General features: G+C 37.9%; 2 protein-coding genes across 2 annotated transcripts; one reads left to right on the plus strand and one right to left on the minus strand.

Annotated features, from left to right (window-relative positions):
* Positions 1-24: 24 nt before the first annotated feature.
* Positions 25-3,791, minus strand: AIMP2 (aminoacyl tRNA synthetase complex interacting multifunctional protein 2). The gene is made up of 4 exons (XM_088529428.1): positions 3,640-3,791; positions 1,878-2,081; positions 1,191-1,422; positions 25-659 (listed from the first exon to the last, which is right to left on the minus strand). Exons 1-4 carry the CDS (start codon positions 3,766-3,768, stop codon positions 274-276), a joined length of 951 nt encoding a protein of 316 aa, XP_088385554.1. The 5' UTR covers positions 3,769-3,791; the 3' UTR covers positions 25-273.
* PMS2 (PMS1 homolog 2, mismatch repair system component) lies at positions 3,767-15,535 on the plus strand. The gene is made up of 15 exons (XM_088529396.1): positions 3,767-3,951; positions 4,575-4,714; positions 5,351-5,437; positions 6,534-6,636; positions 7,344-7,527; positions 8,042-8,209; positions 9,162-9,259; positions 9,992-10,091; positions 10,369-10,453; positions 11,159-11,311; positions 11,966-12,845; positions 13,210-13,377; positions 13,966-14,066; positions 14,884-15,053; positions 15,322-15,535. The coding sequence occupies exons 1-15, from the start codon at positions 3,767-3,769 to the stop codon at positions 15,463-15,465; spliced, it is 2,766 nt and encodes a 921-aa protein (XP_088385522.1). The 3' UTR covers positions 15,466-15,535.
* Positions 15,536-15,894: the final 359 nt, after the last annotated feature.

The raw sequence follows: 15,894 nt of genomic DNA on the forward strand, positions 1-15,894 counted from the left end.
CACAGAGAAGACTCTCATAAGGAAAAAGTTGAAAATACAACTTTATTGCATAGGATTGCTCTAGATGCCTCAACCATTAAAATAAACATGTTTGTCACACTTCAGGTACAAAAGAAAGGAAGTTCACACCCAAAAGGCAATTGTAATGTTTTTATTCGTTTAAGAATTCTATTGAGTTATAGAACTTGAATTCATCTTAGAAAGGACTCAACCCACTACAGCAGGCACAAGGTGGAGTAATATTAAAACTACACCATTAAAAAGAATACATCCTTACTTCAACAGCTTAATAACAGAGGTGAAAGGTGCCAAGTTCTCGCATGCCTTCATCCATTTCTGCACGTTAGCTGGAGCAGCGTTGGCACTACCTGTCTGCTGCAGCGCGCACCATGCGACAATGTCTGCCACGGTGAGTTCATTTCCCACCAGCCACGAGGTCTTGCCAAGAGCTGCGTTCATGGAGCGCAAGACGGCTCCTTTCTCCTTATTGCTACCTTCTTTCAGCTGGAAGATGGCTGTATCAACCCAACTGTCAATCAGAGTTGAAGCAACCGCATTGTACTTCTGGCCAAGCAGGGAAAAGAGAAATCTAGCAATGTTCCCCTCTCCTTCAATAGGGCACATTGTTTGAATGCTAAACTTCATCTGGGGCTTCAGAACTGAAATTAAGAAGAAAAAAAAAAATGTATACCCCAAAATCATAACCAGGATGGTAAGAATTCAGAAATAGTGATAACATGGCAATCCATTTGTTATACCAACATCCTCATTAATGTAATTAGCCTATAACCTCTTCTCAGTTTTCTTAGTTAAAATACTTAAGTCTAAGGAAGCATGGGGCACAAAACGCTCTTCTCTTTCAAACTTCAGCCCAAACTCCCATCTAATTTATATTCTAGTAAGATCAGTTAGTTGTAGAATCTGTATCTAGAGGTTTTTGTATAGAAGTGTTTTTCAGGCAACCATCTTTCAAATAACAGGTGTATTAAGAGCAGTGATCCATAAACAGGAATCTTCCTCCTTTAGGGCTGCACCACTGTACAGAGCTATAAGAATTAAAGTTCATACTTGCAAAAAGAGCAAGTGTTGCATGTATAGTATAGCTTTATAAACTGTCAGGAAAAAAAAAAAAAAAACTAAGGCAAGGTTTTATAGTTTAAGCTTCATCTGTAAGATAACTTCAGACTTACCATCCTTCCAAATGAGAGTAAAGCCCAACTGATATTCTTGACGTAGCTGCTGCTTAGTCTGCTCACCAAAGCATTTCAAGAGGTTTTCTGGCACACTCTTCACTGATGAGTGTGTATGAATGGCTGATAATATTTTATAGCGTTCACAAAGCAGACTGTGCAGCACTAATAACGACAATGGAGGTAGAGAGGGATTTGCATTGATTACGATATCTTTCAGGGCGCCATAATCCTGCAAGCAAAGTAAAACTTTTAGCAGGTAAGACAAATAGACAGATGAAACATTCAAGAACTGATTTTTCGCACCAAAACATGTGAAATAAAACAATGGGTAAGTGTATCTGAAATTCTAATGATACTCTATTCATGTTTTGACACTTAATATTTACTTAACCCAATAACATTCTCTATGTTTAAATTCTACTCTAATCTGAACTCACAAGTTTCTAGCAAGCAAGCAAGTTTCCTGCAAACTAGAATCTACTGTCATAATTTTAAAGTCAGCTATTCTGTCTTGGATTTATAATCTCGATGCCCCAAATAAAAGAGTAATTGTAGGTTATGTAAAAATATAGGACTTGTATACTGAGCTTGAGTGTCCTGAGTTTTAATGCAACCCTTTCATCACTGAAGATCTGAGGGAAAAGGGAAGAAAATCTATCGGTAGATATTCTAAACTAAACTTACCTTTCCAAGCATCAAATCTAAATCTGCATTTGTTGTCAAGGGAGAATGTTGATCGGTTTGAATGATATTAGTTACATCAAAGTCAGCATCTGGAGTGTGGATCATCTTTGAGAGGCCATCAACAGCACTCTTCAGTTCGTACAGGCGTTTTAGGATCTCTTCTTGGCGAGATTCAAGTGCTTGAAGTGATGGGTCAACTTCTTCCTGTATGAGGGAAAGAAAAGTTAATTCAATATCCAAGAAGTGCACAGCTCACTTGACAGGAGGTTTTTGAAAGAATTTAGATGTTATTTGGATCACAAGCCCACATCAGGGAATATCACGGTCTGTTAGTCTGTATGAACATGGTGAAAGGTTATACCTTTCACAAACAAACCTGCAAAATCTTCCTGTTTAAAGTCTCTCTTTTTTTTTTCTCAAACTGTTAGCTACAGGAAAGAGTGACTCCAAAACTTAAAATAATCATACCGCAAACACAGAGCTACACAGATTGTATATTGAGGTTGAAAAATACAAACTTTTTTTTTGGCAACTTGGATATTCAATGTTAGTTAAAGAAGTCTGCAATGATAGATAAATGGTATGAGATTACTCCTTAGAGTCATTCTTTGTTTCAGAGAATAGAACTTACTGATAAAAAAAAGACCATTGATTAAGGAACATTGTTTCTTGGAAAAAAAGAATTTTCTCATATGTGAGTGGCTTTGTCCACAACTGTTACATCCTATTCCCAGTGTATCTTTTCATTATGTCCATTTTCCACTTAAAAGTCTCTTAGCTTACAGTGATACCTCTTTAAAAGATGAAAAATATATTTCTGTGGAAGGTTTTAGGTGCAGAAACTTACACTAAAGAAAAATCTATTTGATTTCTAAGCATCCTAAGTACAGCCATTAAAGAAACCCACTCACCCAACCTTCTTTCTTTTTATCACTGATGAAGATGACAAATAAGGTATTTCAAGCAAAATTCTGATACTAGCTTATACAATATTCTTAGATTAGATTCAGAAATGCTTTCTAGTGAGCACTATTTATCAAATCCACAATTTAGTGATATAAAAACCCCTCCTGGAGGAGAAAACTGTTAACACTGTGTGTTGTAATGTAATTTATGCCCTCAGGCTTCAGTCCTGCCCGGGGCTTGCACGGGCAGCACCAGCCAGCGCCCGCTCAGAATGTGTGAGGGCTCTAAAGGCCCCGTGGCACTGGGGAAGAGGGAAAATAAAACAGAATTCAAAGCATTCTTGGCATCGCACAGACAGCCTAAAGTCAACTCGATTAACGTAATGTCCTACTCTGCCTTTTTAGCCTTTTTCTCGCACTGTTATTAAGAGAAAGGACAGCAGGAGGCTACGTAGAGCAGGTGCACGGCAGCCAGGCCCTGCTTCCACAGGAAAGCAGCGGGGGATGATGATGCAGCAGGAAGGGACGTGGCACGAGGCTGCTGTGCTATGGCCGCTTAAAAAAAAAAGTGTGCATGCACACACGTACATGTGCGCATATATACAGATATATGTATATGCAGATATATAAAAATGTATATATATATGTATGTATGAGAGAGTCCAGAGAAACTAAACAGCCGTTAAAAAACGCTTTAAAGTAAGAAAGGTCTGGAAAAGCTGAGCTTATCTAGCCCTTAAAGGAGCCCCCAACGAGCGGGAGCGGCGAGCGCGGGCGGCTCCTGAGATGTGCGCGCGCGGACCGGACCGGCCCAGCCGTGCGGCAGCCCCGTCCGCGGGCGGGCGCGAGGCTCCTACCTGCGCTGGGGCGGCGGCGAGCGGCGCGCTGCGGTGCACGTTGGGCAGCCGGTACATGCAGGCGGGCAGCTGCTCGGCCAGCAGCGCGCCGCGGGCGCTGTCCACGGGCCGCACCTTGTACATGGGCATGGCGGCTGCGGCCTCCGCGCAGCCCGCCGACTGCACGGCCGCCCGCACCGCCCCCGGGCGGGCCCTATTGGTCCGCGCCGCGACGAGGCGCTTGACTGACTGGCCGGCCACCCAATCGCAGGGCGCTCCCCCCCCCCAGCCACCGCCTGGGCCTCTTCCGAGGGGCCGGCGGGAGCCACTGAGGTGCGGGGCGGTCCCCGTGACGCAAGCGGTGCAAGTCTGCGTCCTGAGTGGGTAGTTCTGCAGACCAATCGCGATGCGCGAGGGTGAGAGCTCGCTGGGGATTGGTCAGCGCTTTTCCCCAGCCGCCAATGACTGAGCAAGGGCGCGCGGCGCAGGAGAGGACCGTGTGAGGGGAGGGCGGCGCCGGGGCGGCGCAGGGCCGCGGGGCCGCGGGGCCGCGGGGCCTGGGTCGGCGCCGCCGGGGCGCTCATGGAGGCGGCCGCGCCTTGGTGAGCGCCGCGCGGGGCGCGGGAGGCGGCGGCCCCGGCCCCGGCCGGGCTTGCCTCGCTGCGATTGGGATGGAGGGACTGACCCCCGCGGTTCACCGCCACCCTGCGGCCCTCTCCCCCGCTCCTCCCCGGGCCGTTCCTCATGAGAAGCCCCAGGCCCCGCTCCACTGCCCCGTGTCCGGCTTGTCCTGTCCGCGGGGCTCTGGCCACCGCCTCGGTCACACCGCTGCTAGGGTCCCTGTGTGGTGCCCCTTTCATCCCTCCTCCCCTTGGGTGTCCCTTGGGAGGAAGGAGGAGCGGGCATGCGGCCGCTGTTTCTTACTCCTTTCTTTGCTTCTCGGGCCTTCTTCCAAGTTTGGAGCCGGCAAATGCCATCAAGGCCATAGACCGCAAGTCCGTTCATCAAATCTGCTCGGGGCAGGTTGTCCTCAATCTGGGCACTGCTGTGAAGGAGTTGGTGGAAAACAGCCTGGATGCAGGAGCTACCAACCTTGGTAAGCTGTTTTCCCTGAACATTAATCAGAATATATTTAATATGCTTTAAATACACACAGTCTCTACATATAAAAAAAATATGTTTTTGAAGTATGGAGCACACTTTAACTAATCCCTGTAAGTGCTCTATATTTGAGTCAGGCAAGTTTGTTATGATTTTACAGCTCGGGTACATAAAACATTCAAATTCCCAGGCTCCAGGTGAGCTCATAAAAGCTCATGATTTTTGTCTGTGTTACTTTACTTGTAGCTCGTGTAGTGGTTATGCGGTCTCTATGATGGCCAATCTGTGATGATGGGGCATGGCTACTGCCACTACTGGCCTCAAGCTAGCAGGCCATTAAGGCATAAGGTTTTAGCTTCCAGAGCTTCCCTCATGTCAGCTATTATAATTGGGAAACTTTCTTTTATGCAGAAATACAGTGAAGCCCAGTTATCCGAAAGTCCAGGTTGATTTGTGTTAGGTTGTCCTAGCTTGGGGAAGAAAAAAAGTTGTGTGGGGCTTTTTTTGTTTGTTTGTTTCACAAACTTGATGTAGTAAGTAGTTGCCTCGAGATTGTTCGAATTATGAACTTAATACTGAATGTTGTTTATGAACATAGAGAATTAAAAGACTTTATTAATACAATTTGTAGAAATAAAACTTAAAGATTATGGAGCAGAACTGATAGAAGTTTCAGATAATGGAAGTGGAGTGGAAGAGGCAAACTTTCAAGGCTTGAGTAAGTTGGACCTTTTTCATAAGTTATGTTTGTCCCTCTGAAAGTATTCATGTATATTTTTCTTTATAAAATATAAATTTAATTATTTTTAATAGATACTTGATGTTTTTATAATGACAAAAGCACCAGCATGGCTTGGGCAAAATCGGGCTTGATTTTTGTAGTGCTTGTGTGGTCATAGTATTTGAAACTTAGTAGTAGTCTTTGATTATTATGTATTTAAGTGGAATAAAGGATAGCCATAGCTATATTAGAGAAGATCCTAAATTATCATTCAAATTCATTCATATTTTCAGTTGATTAATCATTGAAAGTGTAAAACCATGAAAATAACTGATTTTGAGAAGTTTTCTCATAAACTTGAGTATTGGCTGAAAATGAACTTGGTGTTGTGTGCTTGACTGTCAGAGTTTCCATTAGCTTACTTTAGAGTGAAATTTGGGGAAGAAGCAATACTGTATGGCATGAAACTTTCACCATTGCAACAAAAATACCCACATTCCCAATTAGAGAATCGTTAGTCTATAACTTTATGGTCACGATGCATGATTGACTCACTGTATGTCGCAGGAAACTCGTGGTCTGTAGCCCCAGCGCAGTGCAAGTTTGGGGTGCTGCTACCAGCACTGCAACTGCAACCTGCTGGGGCACCCACGGAGCCAGTGCTGGGTCCTCGTTAACTATGAACGTGGTGGAATAAACTTGCACCTGACTGTGTAACAGGTACAGCAGGAGGCTGCAGTTGTCATCTTGAGTGGCAGCACCTGTGATTAATACCTTGCTTTCTGGGACGGCTACTGTGTACTGCTCTGAGGCAGGTTTCAATAGCAATACCCATAATATTGTATGCTTTGTTATTTTTTGGTGTAAATAAGGAATAACAGGTCTATCTGGATTTTTTTAAGAGTCCTTGTCTGTAGAAAAAGGAGGAAAGGAAACACTAAATATTTAATTACTTTGTCTCTTGCAGTTATTTAAAATACAATGAGTTATACAGAAATATTTTGCTCCTTGAGATGCATACCGACTCTAGTCGCATAAATCAGTGTCTTTGGAGACAGAAGTAAAATCATTTATTTTAAATATCCTTTTCCAGCTCTGAAACATTATACATCAAAGATACAAGAATTTTCTGATCTAATTCATGTTGAAACATTTGGGTTTCGAGGTGAAGCTCTAAGTTCTCTGTGTGCATTAAGGTAATATTATTGAACTTCTTATTAGTAGAAAGTTATTATAACAACATAAATAAAAAGTAATCTCTTAAGTTCACCATTATTGATTAAAATGTGGCTTTTGAAACAGATTTCTTTGTTAGCTCTATTTTGAGCAGTAGGTTGCATGATGTCTTGATGTCTTCCTCAGTGTAAATTATGCCATGATTCTAAGCATCTGATTGGTCCTTTTATATATGAATTCCAGCATTACTTAGGTATTTAAGTATCTATAGAATGGAACTCTTGTGCATGAAAATGCTCCCATGCTCAAAAGTAAAGCACTGTAACACCAAAGTGCTGTCTTTAACTCATTGAAACTGTATTTAATATCTTGCCACCCAAACTGTGTATGTGAAACAGTGCAGCTTTTGTACTCAGTTCTGTGTTTCAGGAATATTTTAGTGTAATGTATTAATATGAAGAATATAGTGTCCAAACAAAGCTAGAATTTAACATTGCATTTTATGACAGAGAACAAATGAAAGAGATATAAAAATAATTTCTTCAGTTTTAGTTAGGAAAATTTGACTGTTATGCTACTTTTCAGTTATCTTTTTAGGTATCTTTATGGTGGAAAACTTACTTAAAGATGCATCATGCTGGTGTAATTTCTATACCTGATTAGGTCACGAGGAGTCAAAGAGAAAATGTTCAGTGTGTAATTCTGTTGCCTCTTTTCCCTCCATCAGTGATGTTACCATTTTTACCTGTCATAAGTCTGCAAAGGTTGGGACTCGTTTGGTATTTGATCATAATGGTAAAATCACTCAGAAAACTCCTTATCCACGACAACAAGGAACAACTGTTAGCATACAACAGTTATTCTATACTTTGCCAGTGCGGCATAAAGAATTTCAAAGAAACATTAAAAAGGTAGGTTAGATCAGAAACTGTTGTTTTAAAGGAGTTTGATATTTCAGAGTTTTTTTTGTTTTGTTACCACTGAATGATACACTGTTTTCTGTAGATTGTGTTCTTAAAATGTTTATGTCACGCTATTTCATGTCTGTTTTGTAGCTTTGTAAAATAAGAGCGGTGTTTGCATATGCTTTCCTTTTCTATTTTGCAAATAATCTGATTTAGAGGTGCAGTCTCAAATCTCCAAATGTTGAAGAGGTTTAAGATGGCGATCACCTTTGCACATCCGTAAATTGGGGAATGTTGTGTTCTAAGCTACTTATTTACGACATTAATCTTAAGTTCATTGTTTTCAAAGACACTCTTTTTAGCTTTTTTTTTTTTTTTTTTTTTGATTCTGTTTTGAAAAGATGACCCCCTTTTGGAGATAAGTTTATGTTACATAAAAATATAGAATGTCCTTTTCAGAGTTTTTTTTTTTTTTAACAACTATTTTATATAAATGTGACCATTATATTTTCTTTATTAGGAATATGGAAAAATGGTGCAGATATTGCAAGCATACTGCATTGTTTCAAAAGGAGTTCGTATTAACTGCACTAACCAAATTGGCCAAGGGAAGAAAAGTCCTGTGGTATCCACTACTGGAAGTCCTAACTTAAAGGAAAACATTGGAGCAGTATTTGGGCAAAAACAGGTATTGCTTACTATTAAAAATGGAGAAAATGTGGCTGAAGAGAAATATTTTAAAGATGTAGTTAAATGAAGAGGATGCAGGAAACTTAAAAGCAGAAGAGGATGGAGCATGTGTTGTGTTCCAGCACACCCTACAGGTTGAAAAAGCAGAGACGCCATAGTCTGCGTTCCCACAAAGTTTCTGAATCTGCTTAAGGGAAACTTCTTTTAATGGAAGAAAATGGTATAAGAGACAGGGTTAATATCTCTCTGAAGCCAATTTTAAAAATTCTTACTGTGGTTTTTGAGAAGTGAGGGACCTTGATCTGTGTTTTTGAAAATCAATATGGGTGCGGTCTGTATACCACAAAAACAAACAAAAAATCCTAAACATTTTGTAATGCAACAGTTCTTCATTAGGGGATAAAAAAAACAGCTTTTTGCAACTCCTTTTTGGGAAGTTCCTTTGGTTAACCTTTAAATGGGAATTGCAGTCAGCCCTTCTAGAGGAATGAACTGTGATGCTTTGTAAAGAATAGCTTTAAAATATTTGATCTTCTCTAGAAGAATGCAGAAGTGTAAAAGCATTAAAAACATCGTTTCTTTGGTGGTACAGTACAGCCATCGAGCATGTTGAGTGGTTGACAGCTACCTGCTCTTAACTGATAAGCAGTTCCTCCCTTCACAGTGCCCATGCAGTGATTTCAAAGCCATGCAGTGGCCAAAAGACCAGGTGGAAGATACAATTTTGTGTTGCCTAACAGTGCTAACTTATAATTAAATAATTACCATTACATTAATTTAAAAGATAATACAAAATAGACTTTTATGTATATATGCTAAGTAACTTCAGTGTGGATGAATAAAACTTGAACCATGGACAAGAATAACTGGAAAGCTGATTGCTTTGATGTACCTGATTTTAATTTTGTGTTAGTTGGAGTAACTGTTAATGGTGGGGATTTTATTTTCAGTTGCAGAGCCTCATTCCCTTTGTTCAGCTACCTCCTAGTGAAGCTGTTTGTGAAGAATATGGACTCAACACTACTAACACGCCACAAAATTTTTATAGGTAAGTAGAAAAGTACAAACTATTGTTGCCAGTGTCATTTTAATTTATTTTTTTAAAAAATATATGGAAAGTGTGGCAATAATAAAAATAATGGAGAACATATTATGATGTTTTGGAGAGAATATCACTTGGGGGAAAAAAGTCATTTCACCACTGAAGTGGTGCTAGTCAGGTGAGAGGGCACTGGCATTTATATCCTAGCTAATTTTAGCTTCCTGCAAGTTAATCACCTAGATTATTGTTCTCAGTAATCATAATTTATGCATGAATCCGTGGTTTACACCTGTATTTCTCAGTTGTGTTACTAGGAATTGCTATGAGATGAATGTGAATCAGCTTGTGTAAATACCTTATACTTCTACCTTTTTTTTTTTCTCTTTCTTGCTATATGTGAGATTTGCAAATAGGTGCATCTATATCTGGCTTTTAATGTCATTTCACAGCTAACCCCTCTTTAGAGCAGAAAAAGATGAATGCAGCTTCTTTTTAAATCGGAAAATCAGACAACTGCTTTTTTTGCTTTTTTTATTTTTCCTTTCTTCTGCTACTGCCTGGTGGCCTGTCAGAGCTGGACACCTGGGTCTTGTTAACCAGTAATTTGGTATAGGGAATTTATACAGCATCAGCAAGTATGCATATATTAGAGTTGCTTTTAGCCCTTATGAAGTACTCTTTCCTGAAATATACTTCTCTGCCATTTTACCTTAAACTTACTATATTATTATTTAACAGAATTACAGGGTTCATTTCTCGTTGTGATCATGGTGTTGGAAGGAGTGCTACAGACAGACAATTTTTCTTTATCAACCAACGTCCATGTGATCCAGCAAAGGTGCAATTTATATATTTTTACCATAGCAGCACTAACCTGTTTAATATCACCCAGAAATCACTGGATTAGTAGCTGATGTTTTGTGCTTAAATGTTGCTAGTTATGGTCACCTGCAGTTTTGTTTTCATTGGATCCATCTGTGTCAACAAAACCTTAATGATATAAACTAGGATTAGGTAGATTAGTTGTTTTATTGGGAGTTAGATAAACACATACTGGTGAAAGGTTGAAGATGGTTTTATTGTGTGTGTTTTTCTTTTTCCAAACTTCTCTACAGGTTTCCAAGCTTGTGAATGAAGTTTATCACTTATACAATAAACACCAATATCCATTTGTTGTTCTTAACATTTGTGTAGATTCTGGTGAGTTGTGAGTATTTTTAATAACTTCTGTTAGGCTTAAATTTAGTGTAGGTTAGACAAACGAATATGAACCGTTACACTTAAATATAGCTTGTTTGCATAATATATACTATTTTATTTCATTAATATTGTTCTTTTCATGGCTGGAGCTATCAGTGCAATATAATACTTAATTGCCATGGTTAATGGACTCCAAATCAACCATGGGCTGACCCTGTGTGTGAGTAACAAGTACAGAAGCATCCCTTATAATAATTATTGATATTAAAGGTATTCTTGAGAATATTACAACCTTTAGTTATAGAGATACTTATTGAGGTGTGTTGTTTCGCTTTTTTTTGATCTACAGTGGTGATGGAGAGACAGGGTCTAGCTGTGTTTTCACTTTTTCTATATTCAGAAATAACCTTTAAATGAAGTAGTGAGAAAAAATACATTCTTGTGATTAGTTTAAATGGTGGGGGGGGAGTTACTCCATATAATTAACTTGTGTGCTTTGAAAGGATTTTGAAAGGATTAATGGTGAGCTTAGAGACATACTGTGGAAGTTAACTGTGACTTTGTTTTTAATCCAGTGAATAAATATGGAAGTGAATGCAGAGCAGAAAACATTCATCCAAGGATTTAAGAAGCAATTAGATCTATAAATATATAATCATACAAGATCATATCTAATGTAGTTGTTTTTCTTCTGATTTTTTTTAGAGTGTGTTGACGTCAATGTAACTCCAGACAAAAGGCAAATTTTACTGCAGGAAGAGAAACTTCTATTAGCAATTTTAAAAACTTCTCTGATAGAGATGTTTGGTAGAGATGTTAACAAGCTGGATGTCAATCAGAAACTTTTGGACATTGCAGGTAGGACTAGTGCAAAATGGGGAAGTCTTTATGTATGGTATACGCTGGAGAATTTAGAATGGAAAATGTGTTTTAAAAACACATGAAATAACAAAAGTGGCTGTTGATTAATATGTTAGGGCAGATTTCTCATGTGCTGCTTATGTTCTGGTTGTAATGTTGTTATTGACATTAAATAATAATGGAGGATTCTAAGATATTAGGTGACTTACAGTCATATTTATGGGAAGAGTTTAACACAAAATTAATTGATAATGTTTGGAAAACAGAATCTTTCCAATATGGAAAGGGAAAGATTAGGAAACCTGTGTTTCAGAAGAGGCACAACTGGAGAGATGGATACCATATTTTAGGCCGTTCCCACACACTGCTCTTCACACACTTTGTTCACGCAAATACCATAACGATAATCACAACTTCTTTTAATAACTTTCTCAAAGATGTAACTGCTTTTTCATGAGATAACTATGTATTTGAGTCCCACACTTAATTGTGGTCAGAGGTTTAAGGGCTTATTTGAGGTGTTGGCTATTTTTCTACATCTCCTCGTTTCCTTGACAAAACCACATCATTCATTTATTTATTTATTTATTTATTTTCCTAGTTATATTTAAGGTTAAAATCCTAAAATATCTTTTATTCCATTTTTATTAGGCAACTTGAAGAGGACTCTTCCTGAAGAGACAGAAAAGCCACAGGTAGAAGTGTTGCCTGACTCTAAAACTCAAAATCCAAGCAGTCATGGAAGTGAAATAATGACTCTCGCCAGATTAAGGGAGTCATTCTCTCTCCCTCAAATGACAGACAGTAATCTTCAAAGCCCTAAAAGGGTAAAGCGGCAGCACAGCTACCCCAGACAACTGCCATCATTTTATACCACTTTGAGTCCTGTAAACTCTCGAAAGGCTGCCCTGAGCAAGGAGTCTGAGTCAAAGATGCCAGCTACAAGCAGATATTTGAGAAAATTAGAAGATAATACAGATTCTGGATTCTCTAGCACCTCTGCTGAATCAGATGTTGGTTATAATATGCAGGAAGATGAGAGCTGCAGTGAAAGAGCAACTAATTCTTCTTCAGAAGAAATCAGCAACTCAAAAGAGGAGCTTCAAAATGAATGTCTCGAAATTGTTGGACTAAGTGAGAAATCACTGGAATGTGATGTGCAGTTCTTGGGCACTGTGCACAAGTTAAACCAAGTGGAAGACTGGAATAATCCAAAAAACTTGTCTCAAGTAGCCAGTAGTTCTTCCCCGAGAAAAAAGTATTTTAAAAGTAAAGCAGATGATTTAAAGGCAGATCTGTCTTCTAAAGAGAAGAATACTAAGCACCATCTGGCAAATGTTGATGTACTGGTAGAAATTAAAAAGAAAACTGTACCACTTGAATTCTCTATGAAGGTTTTAGCAGAAAAGGTAAAAAAGGTAATACAGCAGCAAAAGAAAAGGACAGAAACACAGAATTATAGAAGATTTAAAGCAAAAATTAGTCCTGGAGAAAATAAAGTAGCAGAAGATGAGTTAAGAAAAGAGATTAGGTACTTACCTTCACTTTCTTAATTTATTAGATTAACCAAACAATTACTAAAAATAGTTGAGGAAAAATATAAGAACTGTCTTGAGTTGTTGTCAGGAAAGGCTTATGTCCACTTGTTGATTTTTTTGAGCACATCTTTTATCTAATATATACTATTAAAACATCGTTCATCAAACAAACGGTATAATCAGAAAACAGCCGTCACCAGATTCCAGATAATTCTTGTGTTCATATATTGCTAAAAGGAGTGCTTTCTCTTTTATACAAAGTGTTTTCAGCAGGAGAGAAAGAGATTTTAAAGTTTTATACTGTCTAATTTGGTAAGTCATGAGGTGTAATTTCTAATCTGTATTTTCCATCTACAGCAAAGAAATGTTTGCAAAAATGGAAATAATTGGCCAGTTTAACTTAGGGTTCATAATAGCAAAGTTAAATTCCGATCTCTTCATCATTGACCAACATGCTACTGATGAGAAATATAACTTCGAAATGTTACAACAGCACACTGTTCTCCAAGGTCAGAAGTTAATTGCGTAAGTATTTTCAATTTGTCAACAACAATAACTTTCTAAGTTTAATTCAGTGTTTCCAGAGGATATGTATAATTATGTAGCACTTTACACATTCAAAACACTTAAATTTATATACTTCTATATATTTGCATATGTGTGTGTGTGTATGTAAAACATTTTATTTATATGTTTATTTATATCTTGTAATTGTCTTACACTTCATCTTTCTAAGAGCCTGCATGTGGTCAGTCAGAAATTAGTCAGTCATATTGCATAGCTATGCAATAAGCCCATCAGATTTCATGGTGGGTTTTTATGTTAATTGTATTTTGTTAAACATGAAAAAGCATAGTTTAGAGACAAGCTATGTAGAGATTGGAAAAAAATGTGGCAGTAGGGAGTGCTGTTTACTCTGCTGAGTATCACTTAAAAGACAAGTGATTTGTCTAGTAGTGAATTTTTGTATGTGGTGGTGTATTTTGTGTTTGATTTTTGCCTTTTTTTTAATAATGCAGAGAGCTCTCTATTACTGTTCCTAGATTGCTTCTAATGTTTGAGTGGCCTGTAGTATGTACCTGTGCAATACCATAATTTTTCTCCCTCTTTTAGGCCTCAAAATCTTAATTTAACTGCTGTAAATGAAACTGTTTTGATTGAAAATCTGGAAATATTCAGAAAAAATGGGTTTGATTTTGTCATAGATGAAAATGGTGAGTGTGGACCAGAACTACTGGAAGTAAGAAAGTAGATAGGTTTCCTCTTATGTTAGTTCTCAAGAATTTTAAAATAATATACATTTAATAGAGTATGTAAATTAAAGTGAATTTAAGATTTTTGTGACTTGTCGAACTATTAACAGAACATTTTATGTACAACAGAACATTCATCTTAAATCTGGTTAAAGAAATTGGTGTAGAATGTTTGCATCACTGTACAACTCAATAGTATTTTCTGGATACATGACATTAAAATTATTTTGCTGTATTAATAAAATACTTGCAGGATTAAACACAAGTTATAATCTAGTAATTTTAAGATGGTACATAATAATGTCATTTAGCTTTCTTTATGGCTTTAGTGCTGACCTGCTATGTACTTGTTAACAAATTGCATAACCTAAAAGCTCTTCATTGTGCCTTTTATAAGACAAGACCAGTTATTGTTTAACTCATAGAGCTTTGTAGGAGAACAGGATTGTGAAAGTACTGTGCGTTACCAGTTTGACACTTAGGAACTTACTATGGATTTTTCCATATTGCTTTTTACTTTTTATAATCTCTACTTATTTTTGCCTAAGATCTTGTTAAATCATGTATAAAAGCTTGTATAAAACCTTGTATAAAGCTCTTAGCATCAAAAAATTATTTTGTAGTCAACCTGTAGCCAACAGGTTAGTTTAAAACATCCATCAAAAGACTGTAAATTTTGGCAAATGCACAGATTACATTAATATGCATAACAGTTTCTTATTTTTTCACTAAAAACAAAAGGTACCTACTTAAGATCCTCTGTTTGCTAATCTTTCAGCTCCTGTAACTCAAAGAGTTAAATTGATTTCCTTGCCAACAAGCAAAAACTGGACTTTTGGTCCACAAGACATTGATGAACTGATTTTCATGTTAAGCGACTGCCCTGGAGTCATGTGTAGGCCCTCCAGAGTCAGACAGATGTTTGCTTCTCGAGCTTGCAGAAAGTCTGTAAGTACTGCGCTTGATGTTTGTTTTCAAATAAATATAGCCTATGCTCTTGAACTATTTGTTACAACTCTATTTACATATTGTGGGAGAGTTGTTTACTGTTTAGTGTCAGCAGCTAATCCTTCATCTTCTTCCTCCTGTTGTCCATTAAAAACTCCCAGAAATTCTTCTCAATTTATATAGAATTTGTTTCAAACCAGTGCACTTTATAAACATAATTATTTGTATGTTGCTTTCTGATTATCTCTTTTTTGGTCTTGATTTGCAGGTGATGATTGGGACTGCGTTGAATATACAGGAGATGAAGAAACTGGTCACCCATATGGGTGAGATTGAACATCCCTGGAACTGCCCCCATGGAAGGCCCACAATGAGACACATTGTCAGTCTAGATTTGATTTCACCAGAATAACAGTCAGTTTGTTCTTATTAGCACTCCCCATTTTAACTGCTTGATAGTGTCTTGAGCTTTTATCATGACTGTCTTACAAAAAAACAAAAACAAACAAACAAACAAAAACCTCCACCATGGCTAAAACTTTTTTTTATTTGAAGATGGTAACAGGTGAAGGCATTTGATTTGCTTTCACTCTTGCTTCTATCAAGCAGACATTTTGGACATACTGGAGCTGATGTGTAAATAACACTTCTTTTATTGTGGTCTACCCTGTGTATTACTTTGCAATCAAGATATTTTTAAAATAAATCTTTATTCTTTGTAGCAAATGCACGGCTTCTTAAAATTAAGTGAAAGGTGAACGTAGAAGTTACATTTATATAACTACTTCAAGCATTAACACTCTAATGTATTTAACTAGTACCTTGGTATCGCTCTTTAATG

Source organism: Tinamus guttatus, unplaced genomic scaffold (assembly GCF_059628265.1).
Source record: "Tinamus guttatus ecotype Peru unplaced genomic scaffold, ASM5962826v1 Tinamus_guttatus_pri_ptg000330l, whole genome shotgun sequence".
Lineage (NCBI taxonomy): Eukaryota > Metazoa > Chordata > Aves > Tinamiformes > Tinamidae > Tinamus > Tinamus guttatus.